The sequence below is a fragment of the Anopheles merus genome, chromosome 3L, assembly GCF_017562075.2.
Source record: "Anopheles merus strain MAF chromosome 3L, AmerM5.1, whole genome shotgun sequence".
Taxonomy (NCBI): domain Eukaryota; kingdom Metazoa; phylum Arthropoda; class Insecta; order Diptera; family Culicidae; genus Anopheles; species Anopheles merus.
This window is the reverse complement of record NC_054085.1, coordinates 13051716-13072933: the sequence shown is the minus strand read 5'-3', so window position 1 is coordinate 13072933 and position 21218 is coordinate 13051716. Positions and strand designations below refer to the sequence as shown.

The 21218-nt window shown below is 41.6% G+C and overlaps 1 protein-coding gene across 12 annotated transcripts in view; it reads left to right on the top strand.

The window, feature by feature from the left end:
* The window catches only part of LOC121598356 (protein sax-3-like), a 135188-nt gene that overhangs the window by 45992 nt on the left and 67978 nt on the right, over window positions 1–21218 (top strand). For all 12 annotated transcript variants that reach the window (XM_041925046.1, XM_041925039.1, XM_041925042.1 and 9 more), the window contains one exon: window positions 10609–11803. In XM_041925046.1, the coding sequence (XP_041780980.1) occupies window positions 11743–11803 (61 nt within the window). In that variant the 5' untranslated portion in view covers window positions 10609–11742. The remainder of the gene's footprint in view (window positions 1–10608; window positions 11804–21218) is intronic.

Sequence of the window (21218 nt, the reverse complement as noted above, 5' to 3'; positions counted from 1 at the left end):
CACCCCGTACCTTACACCAGACCGGACCGGTCTGAAGAATCTCACCCGGTGAAGGATTTCACCATTTTCTTGAGCAGAGGATCCAAGGTTCCTCGAACCACATACACACACACTCTTTACTCTTTACACTCTGCCGCCTGTATTATTCCCACAAAAGGAGGTTGCCGACGCAACAGCAATCGGCTGGGGAAGGTCCGAAAGGATATATGCACGAGCTAGTACGTCCGGACGGAGCTGCGATGCGGCGGCAAACGTGTGGAGAAAGCAGTTTTATACCACCGCCGGTCCATCGGAGGAAAGGGAAAATAGATGAAACCGGCTTACCGAAAAGAGGCGTCATTAGGTTTTATGTGCGTGTGTGTGTGCGCAGTGCAATGAGCTAAAGGTAAGATAACGGAAATAGATAGGACGGGATGGAAGCGCACGCAAGGATGGATATCGGTATTTTATTTCACGTATTTTCAACGTTCAGCGCAGCTCCTAGCAGTAGGGAATGAAGCGCGGAGGGAACTACGCAGTCTTTCCAGTTGCGAGAAGATGGTTGGAATATGCGTCGAAAGTAAAAAAAAAGGAGGAAGGATCTACTCTCCTGTGTGCGAAGCAAGTTCCCGGACAGAGGGGGCACATACAATGATGATGAAAGATGGCACTCTACAGGGACGACGGATGAGACTCGTCGTCATCGGTGTCCAACAGTGAAAAAAGGTGGCAGCAGTGCTTGTGCAACTTGAAGATGATGCTGCTGCTGCGGATGCTCCTGCTGTATCCGATGTGTTGGGTAAAGAAGGAGACACACGGTGTAGGTACCGCACGTATATGCACACTCTTCGTTTACACCAGCTGTGTCAAACTCATTTTGATAGTGGGCCGCAAATACAAATTTTCAATGAACTGCGGGCCGCAAAGTTGAAAATTGAAAACATGACCCATGAAAAAAGACAATACTTTTGTTAGATTCGATATAATTCATTGAGTTCATTTATTTAAAAATAAAATAGAGCATTTTACACAACTTTAATTTTTGTATTTTTCGCTTGAAACCTGGCACCGTTTGTTGTTTGTAATATCTTCGATATTTGGTTGTATTGTTTGTGAACAAACAATTTTTAAAACATTGCTCAGGTTTCGATCGGTCATTCTGATTCTGTGAGCTGTTTTGTTTGCTTTCATATGTGAAAACACCGTTTCACAAAGGTATGTGCTTCCGAAGTAGCTCAAAATTTCTGCTATCCTCTTTTTCATGATAGGGAATTTTTCATTTAGATGACGGTATATTGCTGGGCTTCCGACCTCTCTATATTTCTCTTTTAATTCAGAATCATTCTGGAAGTCAATTACTTCTAATTGAATATCATGTGGAAGCTTCTCGACCTCCACCGAGAATGGCCCAACAATAAAAGAAAATATGTGCTCCAAGTCTTTTACATCAACAAATCTGCTTTCGAATTCTTTTCTTAGTTCAACTATTTTCGATGCATACTTGTCAAAATGTAATCCATCAGTCTAGTTCTTAATTTTAGCGCAGGTTGGAAAGTGCATCAGTTCATCTTTAAGGATGTGAGACTCAAATAATTTGAGCTTCACTACAAATGCTTTGAGTGAGTCGTACATGTTGGTTATTAATTGATTTTTGCCTTGCATTTTCAAATTTAGATCGTTTAAATGTCCTGTTATGTCTGAAAGAAATGCGAGATCCTGCTGCCAAGATTGGTCTTGAAGTGCCGTGATGTGCTTATTGTTTTCATCCTTCAATTTCAAAAACGATATTATTTCTGGTAAAATTGAACAAAAAGTTTTAAGCACCTTATGACAGGACAACCAACGAAACTCCGTGTAGTACGGAATGGTTTGAAATTCAGCATCAGATTCATTTAGAAATGTATCAAATTGTCGATGATTTAAAGCGCGAGATCGTAAAAAATTCACAACGTTTGTAACAGTTTTCAAAACTGGTTCTAATTTTAAAAACTTTACACACAATACTTGTTGGTGTATCAGGCAATGAAAACGTTTGATAATTTGATTTGGATGAAGTTCTTGAAGTTTTTGTGAGATTCGAGCCACAAATCCTTTTGTATTTCCTGTCATTGCTTTTGCTCCATCGGTAGTAATCGACGCAAGTTTTTCGAACGGAAGATCATACTTAATTAATGTATCCCAAACAGAACGATAAATATCGTCACCTGTTGTAATATCATGAAGAGGTATAAGTTCCAGAAGCTCTTCAGTTATTTCCATGTTCTCGCTGCAAGCTCTAAAAAATACTGCTACTTGAGCAGTATCTCGAATGTCAGTGCTTTCGTCTACCGCTAATGAAAAATATAGACATCTTTGGACAATTGATCTCTGCTGGTGGCTTATATTATCTGCAATTTCACTGATTCTGTCTACCACAGTATTCCTAGACAGCGAAATTTCGCGAAACACTTGAGTTTTCTCTGGTATCAGACACTCCACTGCTTTAAGCATACACTCTTTAATGATGGATCCATCACTGAATGGTTTGGAGTGTTTTGCTAATAAATAACAAATTTCGTAGCTTGCTTTGGTCACTGACTGATTGCTTTTAACAAACTTTCTTATACTTTCTTGCTGGCTATATAACGTCGTTTTCAACAAGTTGAACTTTTCCTCTCTTATTTCGTCTGTATGAGAATCATATTGTTTCCCATGATTCGAAGTATAATGTCGTTTAACATTATATTCTTTTGCAGCACTAATCACCGCTTTGCAAATTAGACAAGTTATTTTGCCATTCAACTCACTGCAGAAGTATTTTATCTCCCAATCTTCATGGAATTTACGACCTTCATCGGCAATTTTACGCTTTCGGTTTGGTAAAGCCATTTTCTAGAAACAATGTCAAATTAAAACTCACATCTTCTAATTTACAGCATAAAACAAACAGGTGATTTACTTACATAGAACTAGAAATAAAATGTGATTATCACACTAAACCAAAAATAATCTAATCAAATTCAAAAAATCGCAGAAATATCCAGCTTTCATGAACGCTCCACATCCACTACTTATCAGCTTGGTATAACGCAGAAGACGAACAATGCCAATGTCCAACTAAAACCATTATTTTTGCAAACGTGTGTTTAATAGGCATGGCGCCACGAGAGGAACGAAATGGTGACAATTTTTTGAAATCGTGAGCTTTTGATACTTTTTTTTAATCTTTGACAATATTTCGTAACTTTTTTTTTATTCATGTGTAGGCTTTTGATCTGTCCACAAGGAAGCTCATGTTTGCAGATGATAAGCAGTTTTGACAAAATTGACTAATTTTTCAACATTTGTCACTCCCGTGGCGCCACGCCTTATCATGTCTGTGTCACTTACCACTGCAGTCGGACCCCCACACGAAACAAAAGGACACTGTCTCCCTCTGTTAAACAATTAATCCTAAAAGCCAGTAAGAGAAAGCATAACTGATTTGTTTCTGGATTGAGTGACGGACAGTTCATCCTCGATTTGAGCATTAATTGATTACCGTACTTAATTATGAAAAGTAAATTAAAAAGAGTGTTATCTATACTCTAAAATTGTGGAGACAAATTTGTACGCTTGTTCAATGTAGTTTTTGTGCTAATTTTATTTGTTCGAATTTTTAAAGTAAAACTAAACACTCAAAATTCTCCCTCGAATATATCTTATTATAAACAGTTATTATTTTTGCAGCAATAAATATAAATTACACAAAAGAAATCTTATACACGGAAACTTAGCGGAATGTAGATATATTAAAAAAAGTGAAATGATTAACCGCGTGTATGAAAAGTAGACTGTATCGTACACACTTACTGTACTCCACTAACACATCAGCATGGTATCTCGTTCTGTCAGCATTCTGGTTTTGCTGTTCGTATCGGTTGGCTAGTACGCGAAAAAAAACACATTTTGCCACTCGCGTTCAGTTGTTCGGAATTCAATTGAAATTTAGACCGCATCGCATGGATCCTGTATTGTTTTTTTTTAAATAAAAATATCTGTTCTGGATTTGTTTCTAGTAATCGGATGGTACTGGACGGTTCTTACGGCTATTGGAGGCCTTTGGACTGGTTTAACAATTTGGACAGTTTGGAAGGCTTCGGACGGAATATTCGCAAAAATCAATCAATCGAACAAGACTGGATTTTCATTTGATATAATTCGTAAGGGTTTAAGCTGCTCTGTACGTTCGCGTAAATTAGGTTACATCAGATTTCATCTGAGGAAAAGTGTTACAAAGATCTAGCGGCAAAATGATTGATCTCATCTGATCCTTATAAAATCTCCAAATATTCCCGAGGGCCGCATCAAAAGTTGTCGCGGGCCGCATGCGGCCCGCGGGCCGCCAGTTTGACATATCTGGTTTACACCAATCCACTTAGGAGAAAAATGTGGAAAAATTGTGCTGCCAAGATAATAGCCCACTTTATGCCATATGTGCCCTGTTCTTTTGCTGGAGAAGTAGTTAGTGAGGTACATTTCGTGCTTTAGTTTTCGTCTGTTCGGAATAGACTAGAAAGACTGAGAGCACATGGTAGCGGTGGGCTCTTCGTTAAGCTCTAGCGACAAATAGAAGGGGTAAAAGGGGATGTGAACTAGAATTGATCGCCGGTCTTTGATCCACCGTTTATTCCGGAGTGGCTTTCCGCGGGAGCTCTCTCCCCGGCGACAATAAAGGTGGAAAGAACCTTTATGTTGGCGGAGTACGAAGAGGACAAATGTAAATGATATTATTCTCCCTTACTCTGGCTTATAGATCGGTATATACGAGCGTGAAGAGACAAGCCAAGGTATCGTGGAAGTCTTGGGGACGGCAATTAAAATAAAGTTACTTAGTAAGGGATTTACTGCGCCGTATGTGTGTGTCTTAGCGAAAAGTAAGGTCCCCGAGGATGCTTGGGAACATGCCCGAGAACCTTCAGGCGCTCTTGGGAAGTTAAACAGAACCAGAACACATACTCAGAGTGGAGAGAAGCACAAGAAAAAAAGCTCATTTCCCTTCGATTTACGACTAGCGCTGGTGTGGTGTTAGTTGGTGTCAGTAATAACACTCCACCAGGCAGGTTAAATCAATGTAACATTTTATGGCCACGCTTATGACCAGCATGAATGTCCGTCCAGGAAAATAGTTACTCCTTGCGTGTTTTGTAATGATGGTGCACTCTTTTACGTCTTTCACGGCAATGGTAGGGTTTACTTCTCGAGTGGGATACATCCGATAGCACAGCTTCTTCCTCTGGTGGCTGCTTTAATGTTTGCTTCATCTTTACGAATCGATTCCTGTAAACTGTCACCAATGCTACGAAGTAGACAAGTGGAGCCTCTGTTCTGTTGAGTAATGAGCGCTTCGCACAACAACCTACCCGAATCTTTCAGAATGCCCGATGATGTTCCTTTACGCGAGCCTAACAGGTTTCTGAGGATATCGAGATGACAACCTCTCTCGCTCTCGAAAGGTCTTGAAAATCCATTAATTCTACGTAAACGTTTCCTCCCGGTTGACAATTTTCGTCGTCGATGTTTCTTCGGGATCGTTAGGCGTTTTTGAGATATTCGAGCTGCGTGATTAATGATGTCACAGGTGCCGTCCGGAATTTTCAGGCGTGTTTCGGCCACACCGAGTGCGATTGGAAATGTTGTGTCGCTCGATTTTAAAAACAGTTTCGTTTTGGAACTTTACTGCACGCGCTTGCTGTTAAGCGCCCTACGATATCACTTCCCGGGAAGTGCTTCAGGTTTAAAACACGTCCCATTTAAAGACGAAATCACCTTAAAAGTGAAACACAAACACACTTCAAAGATTGTTTTTTTGGTGTGTGCTCTCTCCCCGGTCCTATCCATTCAATAGCCGTCGCCGTCACTGCTGTCACGCTAAAGAGAACATCAAAAAGGACAGCAAACACTCACACACACACATTGTTGAGGGAGAGCTGATGCGCGGCGACCCTTTGGATTGGTTTTGCTGGTTTTTCGCATTGCTCCCGGCTATTAACTGTCCTTCCGCTCGGTAGAATTTATTCAGGTCTGGAGCTGTATTAAAGTCTTTGGGCTGTTTTCTTTTTCATTCTTTTTTTTTTAGAAATTTCCAAGCGGAAATGAGAAGTCTCCCTAAGTGTGTGTGTGGTGGCGTAAGGGGGAGACCTAAGATCGTTAAGGAAATCTAATTTCCCTGTGGAGGACGAAAAACAAAGGAACAAGAAGCAGAGGACCTAAAATGAATGAAGTAGCCGAAACCAAAAAAAAAAAATGAATGCAAACATTCCCTTGTTGATTCAATTTAACGCCAATTTGAAGGATAAAACCATTTCTCGCTCAGGATGTTGGTTTTGTCCTTTTGTTGCGGGAGAGTCTCCCGGTATACAGGGCACAGGTAGACAGATAGTGATGTCCTCTAAAGTCTTTCGTCTTTTTGGTGGCGCCATGGCGTTGGGGTTTATTTGATTGTGGGGGCTGAGGAACTCTTGAGGGATTGTTTGTTTATCGTGATTATTTAAAGGTTTCTTTGATGCATCCTGTTTAGTGTTACACTTTGAAAGTCTTTGCAGAGCATAAATTATTTTTCTTTAATACGTAGGTACTTTGAAATAATTTTAAAGGTGTAGGAATTTCCGACGAACATCGTTAAGATTAATTAAATCCAATTTTAGATATCGATGCTACTGAGGACATTTTTTGCTTCAAAATCAAACGAGACTTCTCTTCACTGTTGACTTACCTCACCAAGCTATCGGAATGCTTGCTAGAGGAAAGTATTTAATATTTTCTCGCCTTTGTCTGATATCTGGTAATATTTTTAGGTGTGTGCGTCGTCGCGCTGCCTCACAAAATATGGTGCGCTCAAATTTATTCAGCTCGATAAAGCACGGTAATAAAATTTTATTGCTCTCTTACTTTCTGCCACTCACTACAACAATGCCGATGACGACGATGCAAAGGCCTCGCCTTAAAGTCATTTTTTCATCTCCGCATCTTTAATATTAGCCGGAAGAAACGAGACGACCGAGGAAGAGTTGTGTGACATAAAATTAAAGAGTATAACTCATTTTATAAACGCTTGAGAGAGGGACTCCACACCGTACCAGAGAGCGTTGCGTGTGTGAAGGATTCTAATGTGTTATTAAAAATCAATTATAATCTCAGCGGGGGAGGCAGCCGCTGGTGTCTTTGGTCGTCGCGTAACTTTGGGCGGAAAAGTAACATTGCTCCATGTGGTCCCCCAAACGAAAACCTTCTCTGATCATCGCTGTGGGGTTTTCCTGTGGTGGAGGGGTACAAGAAGGAAACAAACGACATCGATCCCGCGGGACAACGATCAGAATGTGTCGTAGTATATTTCATGAAAAAGTGGCGTTTATGAAGATTCTTTCGCACCTTTTTTTGTTGGTGAGTTCGGGGAGAGAACCAAGGTCCTAAGAGGAGGAACACATTGGCCTAATCGGCATTGGTGTGTTCACCACCACCCCGGTAGCGAGCGGGTTTGAACGATCCTCTACTGCGCTCTTATTCTACTGCATAAGCTCTGGTAGGAAATTTATGCGATTGTTTATTAAAACGTACCCCACGGTCACATTTAAGCGTCGAGAATCGGTCGTTATTCGTGTTGCCTTTCATGGCCTATACACCTAGGTCCCGGGGATGTCTTTTCCGTTCCGGGGCACTCTTTGGGTGGATGGCTTCAAGAAACAAAACAAAAATGTTCACCAAAACACTGATTTTCGTTTTTCTTTTCAGTTTTGTGTACATTCTATGTGGACGGAGTTCATACGGATGTCTGTGTCTTGGTCGTTTTTCGAGTTGTCCCTTGTCTATGTCTGTGTGAGTGTGCGCGTGTTTACAGATCTCGGCAAAGGCGGCTTCTCGGGCATCGTCAATGAAACTCTTCCCAGCACTGGTTAGAACCATTAAAAATAATCGGTGGCAACGTTACCATATGTTTCCGCGTGGCCCGACGAACGCGGAGCACTGCGAAGGAAATGTTCCAAAAAATGGAATGAGAAATGTAAAGGAAAAAAAAGTATCGATGGTGGTGTATAAGGGAAGGGATTTGAAGAAAAGGCGATAGAAAAAAATGAAGACAATATTTAAACAAAATTGAAGATCCCTCTTCACACACTCCGGGAGAGAGAAGCTGTGTTGTGTTGTGTGCACTTTTGTGGTCAAGATAAAGAACAAGAGTTTTGTAGTTTTCGATTATGTTCTGCAGCGGGACTGAACCAAATTTGTGACGCATGGCGTGAATGTAGTCTTTAGCATATGGGAAAAGAAAAAAAAAAGTATTAATTTACAACTGTTTCTGACAAATTTTGCACCACTGTAATAAACCACGAAGTTCTGACTGAAACAATTAAAGGTTCTTTTGCTCCCTTCGAAAGCCAGCTTGCTTTTGAGCTTATTTTATTGCCCGAAGAAAAATAACCTCCTATTTAACCTGCCCTGTCACACACGTGCGTGGTAGCGGCGGCTGACCGTGAAATGCTGTGCTAATCCTTTTGCGGCGGTTGTACATAAATGTGTTATTTTCGGCTGACTTTGACGAGCTCTCCGGGCCGTTTCAGCTGTTGTGAAATTGAGGAAGAAGTGTAGCATTTGAACTGTTTTGTGCAAATGCTCTTGGGTTTGGTGCTATTGGTGCGAGGCATATGGTTAATTTGTTTTTGTGTTTTTTTGGGCAGTCCCAGAGTGTGTTATGTTGAATTTCCACTGCTGCTGCGGTGTCCATCATTTGGATGGACGTTTGGTGGCGGCTGCATAGGGTGTTTTTAAATTAGTTTTTGTTTGCTGTTGTTGTTCTGTGAATGCTGCACTTTGTTGCGGGGCTTAAGAGTTGTAAGCTGTATTCAAAGGAGTGCATTATTGGGCCCTTGTTAGGTATGCTATTACGCACATATGGTGAATTGTCGTTTGTTTTGAGGAACAATAGATGACAAGTTAATCGAAATTGAGGTTTTCATTTAATGAATTCGGTGGGCTACGTTATCATAATATGAGTGAACATTTAATGATGTCATTTGATATCACAAATAAACATTACGTGTTATTTGTGGGATTTGGCGGAAACGAGCCTTTGAAGTTATATTCACAGTATTCACACATTCCCAGTTGTAATGTTTGTAATATCAATTGATAGGTTTGTGATTTTCAATGATAATTTTATGACATGAAATGATGAATTTGTGACATGAAATGGTCAATTTGTGATTTGAACTGATAAATTGTCATATTCACTGATACATTTATGATTTTAGCTGGTCCATCTGTAATTTTAACTGATAAATTCGTAATCTTGGCTGATAATTTGGTGATGTAAACTGCTTAATTGGTGATTTCAACTGATAAGATTGTGATTTTGGCTGAACAAATATTTTAATTTTACGGATACATTTTTGATATCAATTGATAAATTGGTTATATTTGTTGAACAAATGTTGAATTTACTATTTTTTGTGATACTTTTTTGATCCAGAATTAAGATGATCATGCTTTATCTGACTTTTATGTATTGTCGTTTATTTTTTTATTTTTTTATTCAGGAGTAACATATTGTCGTTTATGAAAATGTTACTTTTATTATTGTTATTTCAAAAGGAAACCCCCACGGTTGCAAAAGAAAAGCCATCGCTGCACTGTCGTGTGTTCTAGATATTTTAAAATGAAATTATAATATATGACCAAATCGTGATCCATAAATTCTGCAAAACTATTCCGTATGCAAAACACCATAGAATGTGTGTGTGTGTGTGTGTGATGGCACCAGTGAAAAGCCAGCTGCTGTGCAACTCTTGTACGTTTGCAGCCTACTGCGAAATGAAGGTGGCGCGAGCAGCAATCATAAGCCCGAGGGGATGGAATTGAACTACCTTTTAGTAGGGGTGTGCTGCATGCGAGATTTTGGGTCGAATCGCCTTTGCCACGGATATGAACGGGGGAAAATGCTTCCAATTGCCCCATCCACGCCCCGTAACGCCACAGGGTGAAAATCTGTCGAAGCGCTACACTTACAGCGAGGAGAGAGGCGGAGGGACCATTTGATTTCGCAGCCGATCTGCTCGCGCCCGCACAATCTAAACTTTAACATTTAAGCTTCTGCGGTTAGCAATTGTAAAATCTCTCTCTTCGCTCCTCGAACGTTTTTCCTTATTGGTAAAATATGGCGGCGCTTTTGCTACGCCTGGAAGCTCCGATTGGCCTTTGCGTGTTTGATCTTTAACGTGCGCGTCGCGCCAGCTCACGACTTTATTTTCAAACTTGGCTTCGAGTTGAATGAGCGGGCGGTAAAATTATATAGTGGCACTGTTTCTGTGCAAACAAAATTTAAACGCTTAGTGTACTGGTTATCTTTTTGCTGTTTTTTTTAAATAATTGGTAGATAGAAGAGGTTCTCTTCTGCGCTGTGGCGCAACAAGCGCTTTTGATCTGATCGTAATAAGCAGCTAAGAAGAGGCTATTTATAATAATTTAATCAAACAGCTAAATTACACATTTAAATCATAAACTTCTAACAAATTGCCAAGGCGGGTTGTGTATCTTAGAAAAACACGACCAAAGCCGATGATTTACATATCTATACACCCTTAATAAACTGATCCCATTTGTCTGTTTTTCTAATTCCAGCGTGTTCCTGTCTAAACCATTCTTCTCTTCATGCGGTGTACCGAGCGGAGCTTCCGAGATAAACGGAGAGAAGGAAGTGAGAACAAACTTGTGTAAATAGAAGGAAATAATTGGTAAACAAATTTGTTATCCGCGTTCACTACGACGCATCGCGGCGTTTGTCGTGCATATCTACGCATCCTGTAAGAACAACAGACGGGAAACTCGGGAAACAACAAAAGGCGCGCTGATAGCTTCCCCGAGCCAGAAAAAGGGTCCCAATTAGAGGCGACCGCAGTGTTTTGGTTGTGCCAAGTTCTTCCCGGGCGACAAGGTGTCGAATTCAGCATATACAGACACACGCATTTTCCCAATTCCAACAGCAACAATGTTATGCGATCGTTGCCGTCGTCGGCTTTTGATGTGTGGCGTCGGTATGTGTTTGGAAGGAGCGCGATGAAGCGCAAGGATACACGTTGCTATGCTTCTTCCCAACATCGTCGGCCCTAGCAGGACGAACGGAGCTTGAGCGAGAGCGAACATATTTGTGCGGGATCTGTTTGTTCAGAAAAGCATAAAAGTATGATAATGATGAGCTAAGGCTTTCGGGCGACCCCGGCGAGACAACACGAGACATACACACTTGTGTGTGTATGCGTAGCGCCAAAGCAAAGAGCGAAAGAAATATCTGTAACCACGATTGCTCCAGGTGAAACACGACTGTCGGTTTCGGCGTGGTTTTGTGAAATCGATGTTTCGTGTTGTTAAGGTGCTGTGTGTGTGATACAAAAAAAAAGGTGCGAAGTGTGGTGTGATATTGAGGGAATTAGAAAAATTAATGTCGAAAGGTTCTGTTGGTGTTGTAGCTTCCGGATAAAGAGCGGGGTTTTCAGGTGCGTGTGTTGTTAAAAGCAAACTGCTTGCTGTGTGAAACATCGATGATGTGAAATTATTCAAAAAAAAAGGGAAGTTTTTGAAGTGATCGTGAGCGTGTAATAGGCAGTGTTTTTGTTCTTCCTGCTCTTTGCGTTTGAGGCGACCTAGAATAGTTTGATGTGCTTTCGATGTGCTTTAGATATATAGTGTAAAGTGTTAAAAATTGAGGGCCTAGTGTTTGCTGCACGGTGGAATTGAAGATTCCACCAAGATTCCAACATGGGTTATCTGGTGTTGGTAACGACGCTTCTGGCACTGCTGATAAGCCCAACCATTCAAGGTAGGTTAGAGTATGAGTTTAGATTCTCGGATCATTATGATACATTTCGCTTTTTTACGTATGTAAGACACTTTATGATTTCATGTGCTACGACTTAGATATGAGGAATTACATCCGACATCTATTTGTGATATCAGGTGCCAAAATTCACAACATCATATGTTGAGTTCCTGTGACATGAATTTGTGATATCAAATTTCCTTTAACTTTGACTGGTGCTTCCAATTGAGTCACTTAAAATTTGTAAAAATGCGTGCAAAATTATAGTTCATTTTGAATGAGAAGACAGAGGTTGTATTTTTCTAGAATATTTCAGTAAATTTTGCGCTGTACAGACGCCTTCACAGAGTTAATCTCCAACCATTACACCCTTCTTTTTCAACACTGTGTACACTCTGTAGTGTTTCGAACACGCAAAATGGAAGCGAAAGTCTAGTTAACTCTCCGTAACGCGCTAATTAATTTAACAATGTCATCTCGTTGACATCAATCAGATTAAAGGATTTTTTGTTGTTGCTGCTGCGTCCTTAAGACACCTTCCAAGAAGAAACCAAAAGTTGCGAGGATCTGGCGAAGTGTCTGGGCTTTGGTTTAAAACGGTAAGCGAGGGTGCTCCACGTGCTTTCGCGGACAGGTTGGAAAACGGATGAAATATTTAATTTAATTTGAGAGCACCTCTTACAAAATTCCAGACCCGCGCTTAAGACGGGGTTTGCACTGCTTCATTCCATACCAGTGCTTCAGTGGATGAAACTTTGAAGGCGAAACGTGAAGAGTTTTTGGAGAGAGTTTGTAATGTCCTGGGTGGTGATGCGTCTTGAGAAAAAAGGGAAAGGATGTAGCATCCGCGGGCAGACAACTGCAATATCGTCGTTTGGCATGGAGGATGAAATATTTTCTTGTCCCCTGTTTAGTTCGTTGTGCTCTCTTGGAGAGCGTTCTCTTGTTAGTAATTTCAAACGTCAAGAGTAGTGGTGTGCTTTCTGCAGGACACTCACGACTACGATTCAACTCTAACTATCGTTAGTTCAATTCCAACTACGGCAAAACTGGAACCACTACTTTCACATGGAGTTGCCCAGAGTCGTCTGGAGTCGTCCAGAGTCGTCCGGAGTCGTCCGGAGTCGTCCGGAGTCAACCAGTGTCGTCTGGAATCGTCTGGAGTCGTCCGGAGTTGTCCGAAGTCATCCGGAGTCGTCTGGAGTCGTCTGGAGTCGTCCAGAGTCGTCCAGAGTCGTCCAGAGTCGTCCAGAGTCGTCCAGAGTCGTCCAGAGTCGTTCAGAGTCGTCCAGAGTCGTCCAGAGTCGTCCAGAGTCGTCCATAGTCGTCCATAGTCGTCCAGAGTCGTCCATAGTCGTCCAGAGTAATTATTTCGGGATCTTTCCAGACGGACGACTCCGACTCCGGACAGCTTCGGCCATCTCCAGTAGTGATGGGCTAAACGGTTTCTGAAGCCGGAGCCGGCTCTGTCTGGCTCTAGACAATTTCGGAGCTGGCTCCAGAGCCGTTGGTGCGCTCCGAAACCCCCATCACTAATCTCCAGCAAACTCTGGACGACTAGGGACGATTCTGGTTGACTCCGAATGACTCTAAATTATTCCGCATGTCTTCGGATGACTCTGCACGACTCCAGACGGCTCCACAAGGATCCACACGATTTAAAAAAAAATGCTTGGTGGACCTTCATTCCTGTTATTTCTTAAAAAATCCAGAATTGGATCGGAGTTTAATCCGTATTTTTACCATCTTTACCCATCACTAGTTAAGAGAGAAACGTGTTGTATATCAAGTAGCGAAACTGTTATTTTGCAAGGCTGCAAGGCTGCAAGGCTTGTCTAAACTTTGTTTCTATCTTATTTTATTTGCACGAAAGAAGAGAGCCAATCTTGCCAGAAAACTTCCGACATGACCTACCCAAGAGTTCACAGAACCCGACTGTGCAGCTTCTTAGCAGCTACGCTACTCGAACGTGCCACTGGGTGGACAAAGTAATTGAGATCAAAGTTTGTGCCGCGAGCAAACTGTTGGAAGAAGCGGTAACAATGCTCCCCAAACTCTCTCCAATGTAACGGTGGTGTGCCTGAGCACCAAGCACCAAAGGAATCATTTGCGGTACGGAAAAGGACCTCACTTAAGACTTTGCCCGTGCGCTGCTTCGTCGTTAGCGTCATCTCGAGCCCAAGGAACAACATTTCCGGTTTGCGAGAAAGTGCAAAACATTTTGCCTCTTATCGCTGCGTACCGATCGTACCCGATACTGACGTTTGGTCGCAGAGCTAGAGGGGAGAGAGGTTCGTTTGTGCGCTTCAAAATGATGTATACAAGCAATAGCCTTTCTGCTCGTGCTTTTGGAGGAGATGGCCAGAGCGGTTTTGGAGATCTTTCGTTAATGAATTTACTTGTGCAAAATGTTCGGGAGCTGCTCGACTGGGCTTTAAATTAAAAGATACTTATCTGCATAAAATTATCTCCGATATTTCCAGTTGTTTCAGCCGTTGGCCTGGGGAGAGCTTTGGTTTCCCTCCAGGCACCGGTGGTGGTGGGTCCTCCTGATGCGTTCAATGTAGTACTGGTCTGGCCGTTGTTGCTTCTTCGCGCAAGGGAGGTGAAATTTTCGAAACACCTTCACCATTATTTTGCGCCCTTGTTTGGGTGGTGGATTCGACGCCGGTCGCCAAAGCACCCGAAAAGACATGGTAATAATATTCCCCGCTTTTGGCAGGCTCTCGCTCTCCTTTCGCTGTGTCTTTGGCGTTGGTTGGTTGGTGAGTTTTTAGCGCCTCTGGGGGTGAAGGCGATAAGAACAATTTCCTGCATCTTATGCTTCACGAAAAACTGGGTGGAAAACGAATGTCCGGGAGAGGGTGTTGCAAGCGACGGCTGATCATTACAACGGCAGGCTGTGTGAGAGCGTTGTGGGATGAAGAGACAAAAAGAATTTAATGAAAATTACCCGAATTAAACGACAGTTTCCGTGAGTTTGTCTTTCTTTCGGCAGGCAACAAGGCGCGATGAGTGTGGCGCGAAGGAAAATGACTGCGGCTAGTTTGTTAACCGTTGCTGCTGCTGCTGGTTGATTACACGATTAAAGTCGTCTCTCCTTCCCCCGATCCTAAGTGGGGACTAAATCGACAGTCAACCATTTTAATCAGCTTTTGCGCTTGAGCTGAAAAAATTGTGTTAGTTGGATGCTTGCGAAGCGCAAATTATGATTTTTTTTCGGGCAGGAAAATTTCAGGATACCGTTTGCAGGATTACTTTTTGCATTTAATGTTTCAGTAAAGAACGAGTAAAAAATGAAATTTTTATCTTGTATCAGTCACTTTGTATAGTTTGTTGATGACGATATTACACAGAAGAAGAAAGAATCAGGATGAAAAGAGGCTAAAGACATTCGGAAATCTTAATGTTTAAAGCAATCATTGTGTTGTTTTGTTGTAATGGCGTGTAGGTTGATGTTGACGATAATATGCCATAGTTTCCTGGTCAGGTGTGCATTCCACATTCCACGAGCTTAATTACTTCTTCTTGGCTCGTTAAGTTTTATTTTGTACATAATTTTGTGCACTGATTTTTTTAATCATATTCTTTTGCAATTTTTGCTGTTGTACATAACAATTTTGTACCCTCCTTATTAAGAGTCTTTATTATTGCGTTGTGTCATGTTTGAAACATGTTTAGGCGAGTCCAAAAATGGTGTTTAATAATAAACTTTTACTTTAAATACAGCTTCCACTGACAGGTTTTCATCGATGCATTAAAGTTTTCACATAAAGTAGCTTTAATTTACAAAAGCTTCGAACTCTCTGCACGTTCTGCAGATGTTTAAACATTTTGTACATGTTGAGCGTTTGCTGCTCTGTTCTGTGTTCTGTAAACTTTTACACGAAATCGATTGCACGAGTAGCAATGGCCAAAGTTCTTTTGGGGGTTGGGTTGAAAACAAAACTTTCCTCTCTCACTCGTGTGCGCTCTCGATAACAATTCTTTCTCGTTACTGGCCAAATCGATAGGAAAACTTTTTATCAGACTTTTTTAAATTAATGGTCAACAAAAAGGACCTCCAAGCAGCGAATGAATGGGTGTAGATTTTGCGTAGGGTACCAGTCGGTGGCGTGGCGTGGTACGTTGCTTGAAGCTATGAAGCAACACACAAAAAAGCTAAATAAACATCCCCTTAATACTTCTCGCAAGCAGCAGCAGCAGAGGCAGGAACAGTCCTACACCACCAACACAGCTTTCATATTGCTTGCTCTCTTCTAGGGTCAGAGAAGTTTTGCTTCCTGGTTTTGGTTGGGGTGGTGGGGTTGGTGGTTTGAAAAACGGAATATTTTCATTTCCTTTCAGGAAAGCCGCTTGGTGCGAAGGAGAAGGAGGGACGCTTTTTCTTCCCTTCGGCCGTCAGCAGCTATTATCAAGTGTTTCGCTTTCGTTTATTAGATTGCGTAGCAAAAGTTTAGGAAGTGCAGGATGAACAGAAACAAAAAATCAGAAAAGAAAAACACATCACCACGCACCGCACGGACGGGAGAAAGGATGTTTAGAAGCCAAGGCATCTTTTTTTTTTGGTGAGCACATGAGAATATAACTTCCCCAGCAGCCTTTCGGAGGCGTTGAGAAGAAATAAAGTGAGGGAAAAAATCAATAAGAAACTTTACTGCCCGGCTTACCACATTACCTTTACACGCAGTCCCCCCGCCAAAACAAGAGGTGTGGAACTTTTTCCTGAAGTTTTATTTGTGATTTTTACGCGTTTCTCGGTTTACTCGGAAGCGAAGCTTGTGCGGTTGGCGTTTCCGAATGTTTTATGTTCGATTTTGGTCGTGAGTTTGATTATAAATTTTGCTTCGTTTTCATTAAAACTCGTAAAAGTGAAATCAATTTACGGGGCTCGGTTCTCTCCCACACTTTCTGGGACTGTGTGTTTTCACAGTTGTGGGGTTTCATATTTTACTTCTTGGGTTTTTATATTGATGTGGTTTTCTTATTGCTTGCAGATTGTTTTGGTGGCTTTTGTTTTGTTGGTCGGTAGCAATTTTGTTTTGCGTACTTCTTGAAATAAAAATAATCAAAAATAAAAAAAGAAATAAAATTGAGCAGCATTTGTAGTTTTTTATTTAAATGGAAATAGAAGAAATGCGCCTGTGGCTATGCAATCCGTATAATAAATTCTGATTTTTTGGATGCTTTTTTTTCAAATTTGGCCTTAGTTGTGTTTTTAGAGGTTTCATTTTCATCTGTTTACAGATAGCGGAATTTGGGGCAAGTGTGCCATCTTAAGCATTTCAAGTTATAACTCATTAGAACGTGTTTATCAAAAGCCGATTTAAATCGCATTACCGTTTTACATTTATTTCCTCACTTATAAATGAGTTTCGCTTGAAAAAAGTGCAAACAAACCTTTTTTTGAAGCGTTTTAAAAAGGTGTTTTTTGGGCTATGGGGCAAGAGTGCCACCCGTATGGGGCAAGACGGCCACTTGGTTAAAATAAACGTATTTCTTAGATAATTGGAAATTGTTACGTTTGTAGCACTAGTGTATGTATTCCTACATGTCTTGAGTCACCAATGTACCCTTTTTCATCACAAACTGTATCTGAATATGGTTTGTTGCTGGTCTGTTTTTTCGGGGTGGAATTCGCTCGTAAAAGCGCACCATACCGCTGTACGCTATAACAATGTTTAATTTTTTTGACAGCTCGCGCCTATGAAAGATGGTGGCACACTTGCCCCAAATAGAGATGGATCTTTTGCCCCCAAAGTTGTAACTTTTTTGAAATTGAATTTTTCAGTGACAAAAAGAAAGTTTTTTTTAATTAACCCCACAAAAAATTTCACGTTTTCTCAGCTATACGGTGGTGTAAATATTTTCTCGGTTGATTGTTCCCAGGATTTCTCAGAGCTTATTTGGTTTGATTAAAAATTATAATATTCTGCTCAATTTTGAAACTCAACATAAATCAGTTCAAAACAATGGGAAATATCGATTGATCTATATGAAATTCGGCTCCGTATTCCTAGACATTGGAACGCATCCAACTGTATACACGATTGATCATTTAACTGAAGTTTTTATGGAAAAAATGCACGGCACACTTGCCCCAAGTTCCGCTAAGTCTTATTAGCCCCTTAGTAAGACTTCTTCCTTTGTTACTTTGAATGCACAAAATAAAACAATATCATCAAACGTGCCCGTTGCAAATGTTTGTTGTTAATTTGACAAGATGACCTATTCTTTTCTGCAAGATTTATGTACGCTGCCAAGCTTTCTTCCATTCACTGCTTTTTTAGGTTGTATGCGCAGACAGCAACATTGAAAGGAAGCTTAAAAAGACATCTTTTGCCCTGTGTGGTGTCCATTCAATACCCATCGATATCGCGTTGCCTCAAGGATAGCCACTGGTGTATCGTTAGGTAGCAGGTGGAATTGATTAACTTTAATTTTCCGTCTATTGTGTTGGATTGGGGCGCGCAGCGGCTGTTGGTTCCCATCTTTCCCTCTCCCCGTACCACCTTCGCCTCCTCCATGGTAACCTACGGACTATATTTTTGATATTATTTTTGCCCCCGGTTTTCCTTATTGCCCTTTGTCAATAATTTATTCCAAACAGTCATTTTCGTACAAGGCTGAAAACATGCAGACCCAGTAACACCGCAGGACAGGTCAATAGAGTGTGTGTGCGCGAGAGAGGGAAAGAACGAGAGTCAGCGTGTCCTTCCCGGCACTGGAATCAGTCGATAATTCTTTGGCTGGGGCCGGTAATTTATGACTTTGGTGGCGCCCCTTCGAAAGCATTCTTCCCTTTTTTCTGCGAAGAACGCGTAAAAAAAACGGTGGCGAAGAACCGCGCCGGAGCCCATCCGTTGGACAACAACCAATTACACTCTCGCAGCTCGTCCGCTCCCTTCCGTGAATTTTACTGTTTGCTTGAGGTTATTTCGTTAGCTCTCTGGTGTCCCCTGCTCCAGAGCGCCAATATTCGATTTGTGTGAAGCACGATCCTGGAGGGAGGAGAGTGCGCTGTGAGCATGATGGAGTTTTGGACCTTTTTGATAACAACCAACCTGCAGTCACGAGCGCACCCAAGACTTTCAGGACGCGCTCGTGTTCTGGTGTGTTTTGGAGGGATTTTTCGGTAGCCGTGGTAAAAAATGGAAAGTGGTATTCTCCTGTCAACAACAAGCTCGGGGAACAACAACGTGGCCGGCAAAAACTTAAGTCGGCGGTAGTCTTTGGCAGTTCGGTGTACAATGTTTCGACATGACAGCATCTTTACTGCGGCATCGTAAAATTGGCGTTCTTATTATTAAAGGTACTTACATTTTCGGTGACTGTCGGTAGGAGAATGAAGCGTTCTGTGCATAAAAAGAGCAGAGCTATCTTCTTTTCTCTTGTATTTAAATTGGAAGTACTTCAATTTCTCGTTTTCAAATCAAACATCAGTAAATATCCTTGTTTCGTGATCCATAAACTTCACAGAAGTCAAGCTTTGCTGTATAATGTCTTTTACACCTTTGTTCCTAATCCGTCCATTTTCTAATGCAATGAGTTAGTAAAGGTCGACGACAAGAGACCAGTACGTGCTGCTACTGCCCCAAACCGAGCAGACAGAAGCACTAAGACCGAAAAGGTATTTTTATTGATTCAACCTGCAGTCAACCGTTTTCGGCCAAATGCTACTACAACCCCACCACCACGTAGTCTGTCGGTGGTGTCGCTTTTCGTCCTTGGAACCCTTCGACCATTTTATCACATTACGTGGCAAACGAGAGGGAACGATGCTACGGAGGAATGGTGTTTGGGTGATGGTGAAGCACGTGCGCGCTATTCCTGCATTGTGATCCCGCTACACTCCCGTACGCTAAATTCTGCCCCAATCCAGTAGACTATCAGCAGCAGCAGCACCATGAAACTGCAACCCCTTTTGTGCCTATATAGGTGTAGTACACATGCTCGCTGAGGTGCCCTGCCATCGGGGGACAGAGCAGCATGTTGTGTGGACATCAGCGCTTGCAAAGGGTCGTCGCTTTTTTCGGGGGTTGCCTTCGACCTTATCTTGAACTTGATCTTGGATACCGGTCGCTCCCTTGTGGAAGGTAAACGAGAAATTCCACTGTGTTAGTGGAATGGCAAGCGACGTACGTGTACAAGGAAACCCCTCGGAAACTGTCGTCAGTCGTTCGAGTTTGGGGGGTGAGAGGAACACAATGGATATTTTCTCGCCTACTTTTTAAGGATGAGCTTGGGGTTGATTTCGTGTGTTAGGTGGTACAATGGCGGGGTAGAGGAAAGTAGCTGGAGTGAAAGGATGGCGGCTGTAACAAAGAATAATGTACAGTGAGTAGAATGAGTTTGACAACAGCGTTTAATTTAGGCTTTATAAATATAACTTTATGCATAGCACTGACCGTAGAAATTGTCATCATTCCTTTAACATTTCTTTAACATATGTCCCAGACATCTTCGTATATTCCTATAAATCTCAAACATATGTCTAGTGGATCTTTAAAAGATCTCCACCGTATTTCTATTAGATTTCCAAAAGATCCCCAAAACATCTCCAAACACATGTCTAATATATCTCCGCAAGATCTCCAATAGGTCTCCAATAGATTTCAAATAAATTTGGACTTTGGATTTGGAAGGATCCAATAGATCTGTAGGTAGATCTGTAAGGTATCTTCAATATATTTCTATTAGCTCTTCAATAATTATATATAGGATTTCAAAAGATCTCTTAGAGATTTTAAAAGGATACTGAATATGTTACATCTTCAAATGAGCATCAAAATTGTCAATAAAACTAATCATTTTTCTTTAAGTTCACATAACTATTTCATACACTGTACTTCCAACTGTAATCTACCATTCCATCAGCCGAATGAGGAAAAATGGACGCTAAACTCATTTTCTCAATTTTCTTCCGAATTTTTCTTACCTTCTCCCTATATCGTGCGTCTCCGCGAGTTGACGGTTTCGTCCTGTTCCGGCTTCTCCTTCGTATGATACTTCGAGTGAATGTGAAAATCCTTTGGAACAATTTCCTTCCGACATGCAATCGTGGTGTGGATTTTCTCATTTTTTCGCCCTCCCACTGCAGGGCTCTTGTTACTTCTTGAAAACACGTAAAAACGCACTATGTGCAAGCCAAACTGCTGCTGCTGCTTCTTCCTTTCCGCCTCTCCAGGGCGTCAACAACACTACCTGTGTTATCGTTTCGGTGGAATTTTCAATTCTGGTGGCGCCCTTTTACTCCATGCCTTTACCACGCTCTGCGTCCGCCTTGCAGGGTTTACCCCGGTCCTGTAAACCAAATTGTATCTCTTTCCTTGCCACGGACTAATACTCCCGAATCACGTGACAAGAATTCGTGAAAAGTCCTGCCTTGATGAGACAGAGTTGTCGTCGTCGGTGG